The sequence below is a fragment of the Agelaius phoeniceus genome, chromosome 1 (assembly GCF_051311805.1).
Source record: "Agelaius phoeniceus isolate bAgePho1 chromosome 1, bAgePho1.hap1, whole genome shotgun sequence".
NCBI lineage: Eukaryota > Metazoa > Chordata > Aves > Passeriformes > Icteridae > Agelaius > Agelaius phoeniceus.
Window position 1 is genome coordinate 9389978 of NC_135265.1, and position 15154 is coordinate 9405131.

At 40.5% G+C, this 15154-nt stretch overlaps 1 protein-coding gene across 1 annotated transcript in view; it reads right to left on the bottom strand.

Moving 5' to 3' along the window:
- Positions 1-211: 211 nt before the first annotated feature.
- Positions 212-15154, bottom strand: part of PTPRN2 (protein tyrosine phosphatase receptor type N2) — a 635649-nt gene continuing 620706 nt past the window's right edge. The window contains exons 22-23 of the mRNA XM_077191900.1: positions 9554-9627; positions 212-4868 (exon numbers count right to left, since the gene is read on the bottom strand). Of these exons, the coding sequence (XP_077048015.1) occupies positions 4797-4868; positions 9554-9627 (146 nt within the window). The 3' untranslated portion in view covers positions 212-4796. The remainder of the gene's footprint in view (positions 4869-9553; positions 9628-15154) is intronic.

Sequence of the window (15154 nt, forward strand, 5' to 3'; positions counted from 1 at the left end):
ACCTGAGCCAGAGCTGGCAGCAATCTCTTTTCAGAGCAGATGAAATGTGCATACCCAAGGCACCAGCAGGGCATTTGTGCCCCTCCCTGTGAGCCTCCTGCTCCCACCTTGGACAGTCAGACCCCCCCTCCAGCAGGAGACATCAGCACTGCTCTCACCCCCAAATAAAAGCAAAGCACCAGCTTTTAATGCTGTATTCACAATACCATACTCCACAGACAACGTGACTTTATTCACAAGTAAGATCTTTACAGAGGTAGAACAAAATACTTTGTATAATCTTTTTTTTTTTTAACTATATACATATAAAGAATATAATAGAATGACGAGAAAGAAAAGGTTGTAAACAAAACAATATTATGCCATCAAATACAGTACAAACAGCATGCATGAACAGCTTCAAATGAAATCTTGCTGGTGTAACTATTTTTTTTCTCATGTGGTAAATGAAAAGTAGTAAAGAGTCATGCTCTAATTGGATTGAGTATGCCACAGCTCTGCAATTTTGTTTTAATTATTTTTTTTTCTTTTACAATAAACCAACAGGATCACTTTCTTTTCACTGTGGTGGGGAATGCTTTTGTAATGCCCAATGTAATATTAACAGAAAAATATAATAATCAAATCTACAAAGTGTACTCTCATTTAAAAAGCAAAACCATAGAAACTGTACAGTTTTAAAAAGCGAATTATCTCAAATGCTTCTTAAGAGAATTTTCTAAAGAAAGAATAAAATATGCAGAATAAAAATGAGGAGAGCTATTGTTCTGTAACAAAGCTAATCAAATACTTGTTTTCTGTTCCAATAACAGTTTTTTTAATTAATGACTATTCTGGAAATTATGAAGTGGGCCAGGTTTTATTAATGTTCCACTTGACTAATAAAGCATGAACTCCTTACAGGTACTATAGCTGTCATTCCCCTGGGAATGGATGGGGATTGGTTCTGCATGCATGCTGGAGACAGGGACAAGGTCATGGGTGTAGATTCTAAAAATATTTTGAAATGTGTTAAACATTTAGTAGCTTCTATAAAAATAATCTGGCTTGTTTTGCTACTGGATTGAGATTTGGATTTGTGATTTTCTGCTGAAATTCATTCCTGGCCAAGGACTTCCACTGGGATGGGAGTTACCTGGGCTGCAGCAGGTCCCACGACAGTGGCCAACAGCAATGGTTACAGGTCACACCTGAAGCCAACAGCAAACCCCACACTGTTGTTCAGCCCTGTGCCTCAGGATGAGCCTCAGGGATCTGGGATTTGGGGAATGGGGCTGTCCTGCCTCTCCATTCCTCTAAGTCCCAGCCCATGCCATGGCAAGGGCAAAGGCTGGAGAGAGCAACTGTGCTTTACTCCTGTGAAATACCAGCTCTGGTGACATCCACCTTTCTGTCCCTCCTGTCTGGACACACTGACTGCATCAGCAGGGCTCTGGTCAGGTCCCTGCTCAGGGACAGCAGCTCTGTGTGCTGCTGTGGGAAAACGGGGATTTCTCTTTCCAGCAAGGAGCAGTGGGGTTAAATTGCCCTCCTGCAGGTTGCCCCCCAAAATATCATTTAAGGATTCAAGCACACAAACAGAACCTGTACACTCCATTTGTCTAGAATGTGAGCATGTCCAACATTGAACACATGCTGTTTGTGGCCAAGGCAGGCACCAGCCCCAGCTTCAATGGCAATGAGTTTACTAAAGATCAGCAGAAAATTGAACAGAGAAGGGTGGTGGGTCTCATTTGACTTTGAGCTCTCAGGTGATCCTGGTCTTCAGGCAGAAGCTCAGCTCAACCTGACAGTGAACATGGGGTGCATCCCACATCTAGTGCAAGTGACTGGGGGTTGGCCTGAATAACATCCTTCACCAGATCACAAGGATTAAGTTAACTGCAGTGAAAATAAATACCTGCCCTGCATGGCAAATCCATCTCTGTGGCTTCATCCATGGCTTTGGCATCTTCCTGGGAAATGGATAGTCAGATCCCTCTAGATTGCCCTGGTGCACCTGAAACCTGCGTTTCACTAATTGACCCTGCAGCAGATTATCACCCCCAGAAGCAGGGCATTTATTGAGAGGTGTGAACAGTGTGCTATGCACAGATGAAATATTCTGTGTGGTTGTTTACAGTCAACAGAATAAGCCTTGCACCTCTTTGTGGAAGAACTGTACAAAACATGGCTGAAATAACAGGATTGTCGATGACAGTCAGTGGGAGATACTCTAACCCTCTGAGTGAAACTGCATCTTTCTGTTGTGTAAACTGCTCTACAAGGATGAGTAAAACAATACATTCCTGCCCCATTAGCCTTGGGGAAGATTAATGCCCTCTAATCTACGCTAAATAAACTCTGAAGCATGAAGTCCCACACACACAGCTGCTTGTGAATTAATAGGGATCACCCTGAAATTGTTATTATGAAATGCAAATATTTGCAAAAGAACAATTAAAAAATATTCCTGAAGTGCAACGAAAGGCTCGTCAGTCATGTTGGTGGTACGCACAGGGACAGTCAGGAGGCAAACACTAATGAATCCCAGGGCAGAAATCTGTGGTAAAACACCATTAGCCCATTGGCAGTGGGTGATGGCACAGCATCTCACACTGGAAAATAATTCCACCCAGTAATCAGACAGAGGGCTTGGCTTAGGATGCCCCAGTTTTGATTCTTTGGACAGTTTGTTTGCATACACCTGTATTTTCAGAAAGCTGCAGTACGTGGCTCACAGTAAATCTACTTCAAACACTTGCTGATACAGCTCAAACTGATCTCATCTGCCCTGATCTGAAATTTTGTGTTAGCTAAAGTAATAAAAGAATCCCGGTAAACCTAAATTATCAAATGAAAAAGGCAATTTTCTCATTTATACTCCATTAGTTTTTTTAGTTATTGCTAGGAAAGCTCTAAAATGCTTAGGCCATAAAATAAACATGTGGCTTAATGTACAGTATGTGTACTTAAGAGGATGATGGCATCTGCAGTAACTGCTCTGCACTGCTATAGTAATGGGATGCACAAATTAGGCAACAGCATATATCAAGTAAAGCATACAAAAATGTATGGCAAAAAGTAACAAGCCTTCTGCTTTTTTTTTTTTTTTTTTTTTTTTTTTAGGACCTCTTTAATTGCTAAAAAGAAGAAATCACCAATATCCACACCTACAACACAAAATTGCAACATGGTTGATTTTGACTGATGCTCATCACCTCTGTGCCAGCAAAACTGTGTGATACTGTTATTTTTAACATTTCACTGATTAGAAGTTTATGAAAGCTCCCCTTCCCAAATTAAATTCAATGATATATTTTCCAGTGTTGAAGTTAAACAATTAGCCTAATATGGTTTCAAGCACACAATACTCATAAGATTTTGGGAAAAAAGCACCCCAGATTCTTACATCATGGAGATGTAGGATAGCAGATGAAAAAGCATCCACATATTCACTTTTGAAAATGAAATTAATAGCCTAGATCACTTAGGTACCTTCAATAATTTTACTCTCAGGCCCTTCATTCAAACATATCAGAGTACTTTCTATCAATAATGTAAATTCTTTTAGAAGAGTGCCACAACTGAACCCGTGAAATCACAGAAGCAAGATTGCATATCCAAACCATTTACAGACATATTTTAGCATTACTTTGCAAGAGTAGGTATTAGGCTTTTGAGAACACATGAATCTCTGAAATTCAATCTTTGTGCTGCTTTACCCCTTCATGCTCAGTTCAAATAGGTGTCCTGCAGAACAAGGAGTGAGCAAAGCCTCTGCAGAGAGCTGCAACAAATGCCTGGATCAGACAAACTCGATGAGAGTCATAAAATGCAGATTGGAGATTTCTTCTTCAGCCAGGCTTTTACAGAAATACACTTTCCTGGCTAAAAAGGATGGCACAGCGGAGCTTTACAGAGGGAAATGCAAAGGTATAAAGAGGAGAATCCCATTTTCTTCCCCAGTAATCCCATAAAACCAACAATCTCTTTCCATAACAGCTCCAGACAATTACCTGACTGCTGACAGGACCTTTCTCATCACTTGAGGGGAGCCTATGCTCTCCTTTTCTGTGCTGTCAGTGCCAGGTACATGGTCAGAGCTGTGCTCATTATCCCCTGGCTTTCCGTAAATGTGACCAACATGTTTTCTCCCCAGTTGCAACAACCATGCAAGCCTCTTTTACTCATAGTTCAGCTTTCTTCCTCTCATGGCACAAAGCTGAAAAGTAAACAACAGTTAAGAACACATTTGCTTGCCAAAGCCTGGCATGAGAAGGTGCAAGCTCTCCTTGCCAGAGCCTGGACCTGTGTTTGCTCACACCCACAGCACTGTTTCATGCTCCAGCTTGGCACTGTATGGGAACAATCACCATCCTCTTTAGGCCCCCACTCTTATTCAGCCTTTGAGAAGTTACAAAATATAACAGAACACTGTTTTCTGAGACTATATTGACTGCACTAATTACCCACAATATTGTATATTTGCTATTAAGAACATGAATGTGTGCTTTCAAAGTGTGACATTCAGGGCTTCGAGGATGTAGGAGGAATTAGATGGATTGTTCTGTCACTTAATCTGAGGCTTTGATGTACTTTTAAAAATTTGTTTAAACCCCAAAAAAACAGAATGCACATTTTAACTGTTGAACTTTAACCAGCTAAAGCAGTTTGTAAGGACCCTATCACTATGTGGTTACAACAGAAGATACACAGTTAAGGTCAGGTCACGGTTTCCAAGAACATTCACAGGGACTGAGGATGAGGAAAACGAGGGATGGATTTCTGCAGGAACCTTCAGGAGACTGAGCTGCTCACTGGGGAAGGGCCTTGAGTATTGCATTCACTTCCTCTGCCACCGCTGTCAGAGCAAACTCAAACTGCTCCTGCGGAGAGAACAAACGCACACCCTGAATAATAAAACAAAACACTCCCAGAAAGCCTGGTGCTCTGTTCTGCAGCTGAACCTCCTCAAGACATTGTTAAAAATATGAATATGCAGGATGAACTGTACACTGCAATGGAAAGGAACAAAATGTTCTTGGATTATTGATGTCATATAACATGTTTGACAGCATCTCGAAGCTGGAGTCATTTTAATGGAGAAAAATGTTAGTGGCAGAAGCCAAGCTATTGGGACATGATGATATATTGCCATTGCATGGTCAGAAAGGTTTGGGAGCAGCTGATCACCAGCCATTTCCTTTTGACACAGAGATGGGAACTCAGTACATTATTGAAATATGAAGTAAGTGAGATGCTGTAAAGCAGACTTTGGCTTTTCTCAGGACTATTTCTAGTTGAAAGAATCTCAAATAAATATATCCTCCCCTGATATCTATTATATAGAACAATATCTGGTTTTTGGCTTACCTGTCATTGGTCTTTTTAAACCTCTCTTTTTAATGTCATTTCTACACTCCCAAATTACTCAATTTTGTTAAGACCACTCCTACATAAGACATACTTGGGAAGGCTTTTCTCTGCTATTAATTTACTGTAACCTCAACACCAAAATGATTTGCCAGCTTCTGTGCTGGGTTGGCAGAGGTGTGAAGGACACAGCCATGAACGGCTACTTCTTCTAAGTGCAACCCTGACACACTCCTGAACTGTGTAGTCCTGCAGAAGGACAAAGCAGTTTCAAATCCTCAAGGTTAACAGGTGTTATATTTTCCAAGCAAGTGATTTTTTTCTCTGTATTTTAGCTTACTGAAATAACTGACTGGCTGATTTGGAGTTTGAAACTTTCCAGTGGAAAGTTTTCTCAAAATATAGGCAAATCAAAGGCACCAGATAAGGACTGTGGAGAAATTACTGGATTTTCTGGAAGTCCTCCAGAGGCTTAAGCCAGCTGGGGTCAAGAGCTGCTGAGGAATCGACTCTGAGGATGCAGGTTTGAGATGCACCCTGCAAAGCACCCCAAGATCACTGCTGGGATACTGGCTGTGTCTCCCATTAGAAAACTGGAGGTCTGTACCTCTGGCATCTCAGTTGGTGCTGCCAGGGGCTGTGTGGGATGGTTACAGAACACAGCCACCTCCAAAAGTGATCACTGAACCAATAACATTAATTTTCCACAGTGTTTCATTTTACTGCAGAAATGTACAGGAAGGGTGAAAGAACAAACTACAGATGTACAACTCAAAGTTCAGAAAGGCAGCTGACTCTTAATTCCTGCAATCCAGTGCCAGTCTTCTCTGCCTTGTCTTAACCAACTGCAGTCAGCTCCCATGTGGAGATGCTTCAGAGAAGCAATGATGGGCACAGTGCCAGAGCAGAAAAAGCAGAATAAAACTCAGAATAATTTCTCAGCGACACTGCCATTCAAGAATTTTGCTGTCTGCTTGGTGCTGTCAAAGTGGCATCCATGTACACTTGTTGGACTGCAGCCAACAGCTTTTAATCAGACATCAATTCACCCTAAAGAGTAGGACTCATCCTCAGCAGGCACTGAAAATGGTGTGCATGATTGCCTAAGGCTCCCTGCACTGTCTAAGGGCTCTGCAATTAAAGGAAACACTGGGAATGCTGGGGGCCATCCAGGAGCATCAGTTGTATTTTAACTGGAGCACAATGAGTGTGAGAGAAGCTGGAGAGCAGCAGGGTCAGAGAGGGCAAATTTGGGCCATTTTGGGGCAGAACCAAAGTGGGTGCTTGTAGCAGCTCAAAAAGCCTGAGGAAGAGTGTCTGCCTCACCCAGGGACTGAGCAACAGGCACTGTGACCATAGTGACTGAGGCAAAACAATTCACAGAGTGTAATGTGCACAGCCAGAGCTCTGACTGCAGGGAAGGGACAGGAGAGCAGACATGAGATGTGTGGGGCCATGGCCTCTCAGGGATGGCCAGCTGAGCTCTTCCCCTCCATCCTGCTGCAGAACACACCCAGCTGAAAGGAAGGAGTGCAGCTTCCACTGGTGTGCAGCACCACCCTCCCAGGAAAAGCCTTCCCACACCTTCCACACTTTTCCATTAGGACAACTGCAGTTAGAGCAAATTAATGTCAGTAATTTTTAAAGGAGATCAGTTTGTTGTTTTGTACAGCTACACTGCCATTCACACGTTCTATTTGCATATACAAGACTGCCTGGAGATGAATTTTAACATCTAGCTTTGCCCAGAAAACAGAGCTGGGCAGACATTCTGTGGTGTCAGTTTACCTATAATACAGAGGTGACAAGAATATACTTAATAAATAGAATAGACTTAATAAAAAGTATATTCTAAAAATTCTGTTCTAAAAATAGAATATACTTAATAAAAAGTAACTATGGCTATGTTTCATTAAGTCTACAGATAAAAATTCCCAGGAAAACAAAGTGAGTTCATGTAGCATATAAAACACAGTAAGGAATCTATCTACTATTCTAGATTGTGAGAGGATAGAGGAGACAGGAAAAATAAGAAATATATCTTTTTCCCATCACAGAGAATGCACTTCCTCCTTCATTACTTTTTCCTCTCTTATGTGACATATAAATTCTATTTTGCAATTCCCCTGAAAAAAAAATCCAACAAACCCACAAACCCTCCATTATGCTTCTCAGAAATGGAGAATGTGGTTATGATAATTTCATTACAATTTATTATATACAGTGCTTCTGAATTAAAGATCCTTTCCAGAAGACAAAATGCTGCAAACAAATCTTTCCCATGCCTGTTGGAAAGGTGGAGCGCTGCCTGCTGGAAACAAAATAACATTGCTGAAGGAAGTTGGTGTTTATTTTGCCTAGGGATATTCTGTAATTGGCATTTCTAACCTGACTTTTAATCCATCGTTTTAAATTACTCCAAGAGTCTAATATTCCTCATTTGTATTCAGTTGGGAAAGCACAGGGGTTTGTTTAAATCCATCAGAAAAATTCTCTGGGGATCATGCATTGCTAGCATGTAACCAGATATTTATAATTTGTAAGACATTAGCTTGAATAAGTGATTTGGGTGGTTTTGAGAAAATGACAATGATGGAAGAAGGAGCAAGAGGAAAGATAAGCAATATCCTGAGAAAATTTTTCATCCTGGATGAAAACACAGGGTACATTTGTTTTCTGAAGCTCTTCTGGACAAATGTTTGGAGGGAAAAACCATGTCTTGAGGGAGATTTTGATGGAACTCAGGTAACTATTGCTGAGCTAAGGAGGAGAAGTTCACATAACCTCATTCTTTGGTTCTGGAGCGATGTTTTTTCTTCTGTGAAGGCAACAAGCCATAATTTCTCTGCCCTGAAAAGGAAACTGGAATCTGAGCTCTATGTTGCCACAGAGCTGCTACATATTTTGAATGCATTTGCAGAGTAGTCCAGGATTTGCATCTTACCTCAGAGTAAATATATATGACACTGGGTACTGTGTGCTATTTGCCTTTTGTTCCAGTTGGAATAATCATAGCAGAAGAAAGACTTGTGCAATTTTATGTCTTCCTTGCAGATAAAGATTAGTTAGTTTTGACTGGCTCATCTTTATTTTTCACACATTTACTTAATTGGTAAATAATAATTAAGATTCCACAAGCTGTTCTTCAGCAGTATTTCCCCCTAATATTAGTGGGAAATAACATAATTGGGAAGAGATTCAGGAAAAATTATGAACCAATGATTCCTGCAGCACAAATTTATTTCACCTTTGCCCCTCAGCAATTTCAACTCCCTAAACACTGCAGAATTTCCACTATCAGTTCCAGCCTGGCCAAGACACAGTGCTGTCACATTGCTCCTGTTGCTCAGTTTGGGGCTATAACTATCATTTGATATTTTAAAAGGCCATAAACAGATTTATTTCACCTTCATACCATGAAAGAGTTTTTTTTATTATCATATTTGCAGCTCTTAACTTGCAGCACATATCCCACAATATCATTCCATACATCACTGGAATTGTTAATAACAGAAAGCTTCATTTCTAATTTAAGGGACTAGAATTGCACCATCAGCTACTGTGTTTAAAAGTTTTACATTGTAGAAAAATGTCAAAACTATTACAACTGACAGGAATTTGAGAGTAAAGCATTCATCTCACCAAAGTGTAAAAATATAGTTGCCATGTTACATCCATAAAGGCTGATGCAAGCTCCTTCATTCAAAGATACTAAAAATTACTTGATTCCCTGCAAAACTTTATTTCCTTTAATTCAAAACTTCTTTTTTTTTTCAGAAAAAATATCAAATGCAGCAGTTACATTCTCTTTAATGAGCAGAAGCTTTAAAAAAATATTACAAGCACAGTTAAGCACAGATACTCTAAGAAAATAATCCATAGTTCAGGATGAAAGCAAGAACGTTCTTTCAAATGCACATTTTCTTTAGCAGGCTATAGATTGTTGTCTTGACTGCCCTTCATATATGGTAATCAAGATAGATGCTGGAGATGTTACAAGAAAGAACAGTAAACACCAAAGAAAGTAACCTAGATAAATCTTCAGCATAAATAAACCTCAGTTGGTAGGGAGCCAAACAGAGTAATCAGCAAGCGACCTGCGTTAAATTAGGTCATACCCTTTCTCTTCTGTCATGAAAACAACTACTGTGAAAGACCTTTAATGTATTTAAAATCCCAGTGGATTTATTGACAGTACCTTTGTCTGGACCATGCCTGGTCTCTGGTCCCTCAAGTGCTCCAGGGTAGCAGCAATATCAATCTCTTTAGCACCTGCAACAAACCACAAATTGGGCTGAGTTCAGAGCACAAGATAATCCATGCTGCATCTGTCAATCTCTTGCTATCGGGTTCCCTTTGGGCTAACAGTCCAATTGAAAATTATTACATCCATCTCTCAGCAGACTTGGCAGGCAGCTGCAATTTTTGTCTTCATATAGAAAAATAAGAGGTTGGGGCACCTTTTACTAACATTAATTCAAGAGAAGCCAGAGAAAAACAAATTCTTAAAAATATCTCTGCACCAGAGCAGAATATATTTTGTGGAACCTGAGGGTCTGTCATGGCAATGCATGACAGAGCAACTGAGCATCTCCTTTGTCACTTCTAAGAGTATGCACTGAATTAAGGGCCTGAACCACACAAAGATCAATGCTGTAAAAACAAGATTTAGGTGACCTTTTGTCACCTGCAGCTGACATCCAGAAAACCTGTCTGTAGCCTCCTAATTCAGGACCTGTCAGACCACCTTGCTGTGTGATCACTTGGCCAGTCTGTGGCATTTTCTTTAGGTGCCACTCTGGGTGTCAGGACACAGCTGCCCTGTAGCCATGGGCAGCAGCAGGGCAGGTGAACCAGGCACAGACAACCTGGCTGGGACTGGCTCCCTGCCCCACACACATGGGGGGCTTTATTTCCATACAGGAACTATGGAGATCAAAGCAAGTCCTTGAGCCTCTTCCCTTTCTTATAATCCACAAAGATTAGAGGACTGAAGGGGACAGGGAGATGCTGATTTCCTCCTCAATTTCCTCCAGTGACTGATATTTCAAGACCCCACCCTTCTCATTTTCCTTAAGCGCCTAATCTGATGTTTTAGGAAGGGAATGAGGGGGAATCAGGACTTTGGTCCTTCCTGTATGAGCTTCAAGAATGGAAGCCTGGCTGGAAATCCTTTGAGGTGAAAACTTCCCATGTAGAATTTGGCTTTCTTGTATCTGCTCCCTTCTGCACCTTGCAAGAACATCTCATGGTACCAAAGCACCAGGCAGATGGGCAGAGGGGCATCCCAATGCAAGTGTAACCACTCCATCCCTGCTCCCCTGTGCCCTACTGCCCTGGCTGGCTGCTCATTCTCCTAGGCCTGATGTGGGCCCACAGCTACAGGAGCTTGGAAACATGTTGACCTCAGGTCTTCTCTCCTTTTCTGTACATTCCCTTTTGTCATTGGATGGTTTATCAAGGGCAGGGATTGGCCACAATTCTGGAATCTGCTCTGTTTTAAGGGATACTCAGTGGTGGGCTCTGAAGAAGATTTGTCAACTGCTTCCAGTTGCCTGGTCCTATAAATTTCCTGAGCCACCCTCTACCAATCTGGGACTTCCTTCTGGAGGCATTTAAATATCCCCAATTATTCACAGGGGTCTCAGTGGCCAACCTGTGGGCCATGCACCTAGAGGACTGCTGCTGCAATGTAACTTGTACACATCTAGAACACATACTTGTTGAGTTCCCAGAACTGGATTTGGAGAATTGGACCCAACACTTACTATTCCTCCTAAAACTCTTGTAATTTAAGGGCTTGTCTACCCATAGTTGGGTTCATATCAATGCAAACATAATGCACCTCCTCATTTACCCAACTCAACTTTACATCTCAGCACCATCTTTTAAAAAAATTCAGAATAGCAATGAATAGTGAATGATTTAATTTGGTTTCCTTGATAAAAATTATGAAATTACATTTAAAAATAGCAACAACTCTACAAGAATAATTTATTTGGAATATGTTCTTCAAATAAATGAAAATGTGTTCTTCAGCTGTATTAGAAAATGAATTAATTCTTTCAGTAAATATAATAGTGACAACATAGAAATGGTGTCTTGCAGACAGTTTTGCTAATTACCATGGGTTGGGGCATTGCATGCCTTTTGCTCACCACCCCTCCCCAGGATTTACAGGGATGAGCTTTGAAAAAAAATAGAAGGTTTTATTTGAAAATTAAAAACTCCCAAATCTCCTTACAACAGAGCAAAGCAATACTTACATACACTGTAAAGTCTGATAACACTGACAGTAATTATACCTTAAATCTATTGCAAGTTTTGCAGTGGCAATTGATCTGGAAAGCATCACTAAAGGTACCCTCTTCACAAACCCTAACACTGGTAAAACACAGTAGCTCTCTTTAGTGTTTAATCTCACACATACACGTGCAATTAGATGGGATTTTCCTGTTCCATCACAGCTGTGGATGGAAGCAGAGCTATGTGAGTACTGCATGTGCTTTACAGCCTCACTTGTAGCCTCATTTTATTTCCAGGAAACAAAAACTTCCAGTAGCACCTTGGTTCAAAGTAAGAGGAATTCTCCTTTCAGAAATTAGGATATGAGAAATATTTAAGACCCTGCTATCCACGGACAAGGCTGTCCACAGTTCTGAGCTTCCCAGGTGTGTGCTGCAAGGATGAACCCAGAGATCCTCCCACTGCAGCTGGCAGGCTCAATACCCATGACTGTAACATCTCTGTCCCCCCATCACTGAGGGATGATCTTTATTTGAAAATACTCAACCCTCAGAACAGAAAGAGAAAAGGTTTATGACAAGACATTGTTACACTCTTTAGTGGCCAGATAGGCTTCTGAGTTTACCTTTGAAAGAGTTAATTCCTCCATTTCTGTGATGCAGACTGCAGCATTTACTAGTGAACTGATGTTTGCTTTTTTATCATCATTAAGGGAATGACATGACTAATAGTATGAACAACATTCGATTAAAAAATCCTGATTTAGCAAAACACCAAAGCATCAGCATGCACTGGAACATAAGAACAGTCCTAGTGGGCTGGTGTGCTTAATGGCAAGCTTGTTCTGAAGTGTTTTGTCAGTAAAGTCCCTAAAACATCAGTTTTTACTCACTGGTGTCCCTAGCCCAGGTGTTGTGATCAGCAGCTCACCCAAAAGCATTTCAGATGTCCTCAGCCATGGGTAATTTTAAGGAAAAGCAGAGCAAATCAAGTGTCTTGTTGAGATGCCATTGGATTAGAGGCAATCCAAGCAGAGACAGGGATTGGTTTGCTACACCATTTTTTTCCACCTCTGAATGCCTTGGATACTATGGTGATGGGAAATATGTAAGTGCCTGGAGAGACTGATCAATGAAACTTAGTGTTGCAAAGACAGGACACTGTTTCAGAAGAAAAACACCTTGGAACAAGAAAATTCACAGTACAGGAGATGAAATCAATGGCATAGGAAAAAGCCAGCATGACTTGTTCTCTCTCTGCATGTGTAAGCCTCTCTTCCTCCTCTGCATCTACATGTTCTGCATCTATTCCCTTATTGTGGCTAAAACAAATGTGTTTAAATATATATTGCTAGTCCTCTATTAAATCTCATTTTGTGATGAGGGCTTTTTTCTATTCAAGCTTAGGATACTCTGCTGCTGGATTATGTAAATTCAGCTCACTACCACTGGCGTGGGCAATAGTCTGTAAAAAATTTTCTGTCTTTCAGACACAGACAAAGGAAGAGATTTTCAAGGCACAAAGGCAGATCTGAACTCAACCTGCCTTCACAGGTGAGAAGAGCTCAGTGTTTAAGTGCAGCATGAACTTTCAACTCTCTTTGGAATTATTTTGCTGAAATCTGACACAAATTCAACACTTTCTTTGCCATGCTGAGGCTTTCTCTTTCATCTGAGAGTATGACAATATGGCATTAGATTCTACAGTACCCAATAACAATTTATTTATGCTTTTGAGCCAGTTCAGGTGACAAAAAATACAGCATATGCTACATGACATTGGGAAACAGGAATATTGCATCTAAGGACATTAGGGTCAAATCATGCTCTTACTGAGATGGCTGCAAAATATCCACACACTGCTAAGGCATTTGAAACATTGCTTATCTGGAAAACCCACACAAACTAAATTTGATGCAGTGGTTTAGAGCAAAAGCTAGAAGAGCTTGATCCACTGATTCCAATGATATCCAATTATTGGAAGTGTTTTGCTTAGGCTTCTAAACTATTAAGTCCAGTAATAGATGCACATGCCAATTTATTGTCATACAACAAATAGTCTACAGGAAGGGTTACAAATACTAGGCTGGAGAGCAAGTGACATTTGGAAAAGAAAACAAAATATGTCAAAAATACAATATTTTCTATCTTTTCTTCCCACCAACATATATGTGTCTGCCACTGGTTTCAAAAGATAAAGAGAAGGATAGAAGAAGAAGCATTTAAACAATTAAGAACTCCCTTTTCACCTTTTGACTGTATTTTACTTTGCAGGAAATAAATTTGGGTTGTGTTTGTGACAGGCTTTTTCACAATGGATTTCATTGCTTGTTTTAAATGAACATACAAATGTAACTTAGTGTGAGACTGAGCTAATATTGTACCAACGGTATTGGGAAAAATGACTGTGCATTGTGCTATTTTTTTTTTTACCAGAACATACATTTGCAGTAATTCACTGTGAGCCAGATACTTCCAGCCTTCCCCTGCCCCTAGCAGCTCAGTGAGCTGGCTGAGTAAATACCTCTGAAAGCACTTGCACACCAGTGCAAGCCAGATTTTAACTTCAGTAATTAACTATCATCTTCCTAAAGGCTTGAAGCATTCACAGTGAGTGCACAACAGCCCACATCAGGAACATTAACTGGATAAACTAAAAGAAAACAGGAGAAGATGCAAGCTGAATGATATTTTGCCCCCAAGGAGAGAAGAGGTTTCTGAAGTTTAGGGTCACATCCTCTGCAAGCCTTTCTCTCCCCGCAAGCACGAATGCTGGATGCACGCTGGCACTGAACAGCTGCTGCTCCTGATTAGCAGATCTCAAGGGGTTAAAGTGTTTGCCCTTAGACAGTTGTGTAAGTGCAGGATCCAGCATGTCATAAAAACATGGGGAAATTCCCCTTTTCTTTCTTTTCTCTGCAATAAATAACGACCCAGCCTAATTCTGCTGCAATAGGCTCCATGAGGTGACCAGCAGCTCACAGTATTTAAAATCACCCTGAATTACCTAATGTTAGTTTTATGACTATAATAATGGAAGCTTCCCTCTCTTCTCATTCCCCTAGACATGGCAGGGGTCCTATTTTGCTAAGCACAAGACACATGAGAAACACTGTGTGGAGGATGGTCCCTTCCACATTGTAGCAGCACTGCTGTCACTGTGATGGCACAGGAATATGACAATGTTTGTCAAGAGGAGTAACATCTTTAAATGGATCAGCTGGGAAGAAAAAATGAAGCATGTCATTAAAAAGTTTTTTTCAGGTTCAGCAAACTATAGAGTTTGTGTATCTGAAAATGTGCTGGGTTGGTTTTTTTTTCAGTTATAAGAACAATCACCATTTTTACATAAATGCATGAGAAATTTTAGCTTAATTAAGGTGATCTTTGAGATTTTTATGTAGTAGGCTTCAACATACACTGAAAGCAAAGTCAAATGTTCTATTTTATTCAGTACTAATGAAAAGTGCAGTGTAGATTCTGTGAGACTGATAGAATTTTATATTAAAGCTCTGTCTTAAAAGGAATATTTTAGATTCTAGATGCTCTGAATT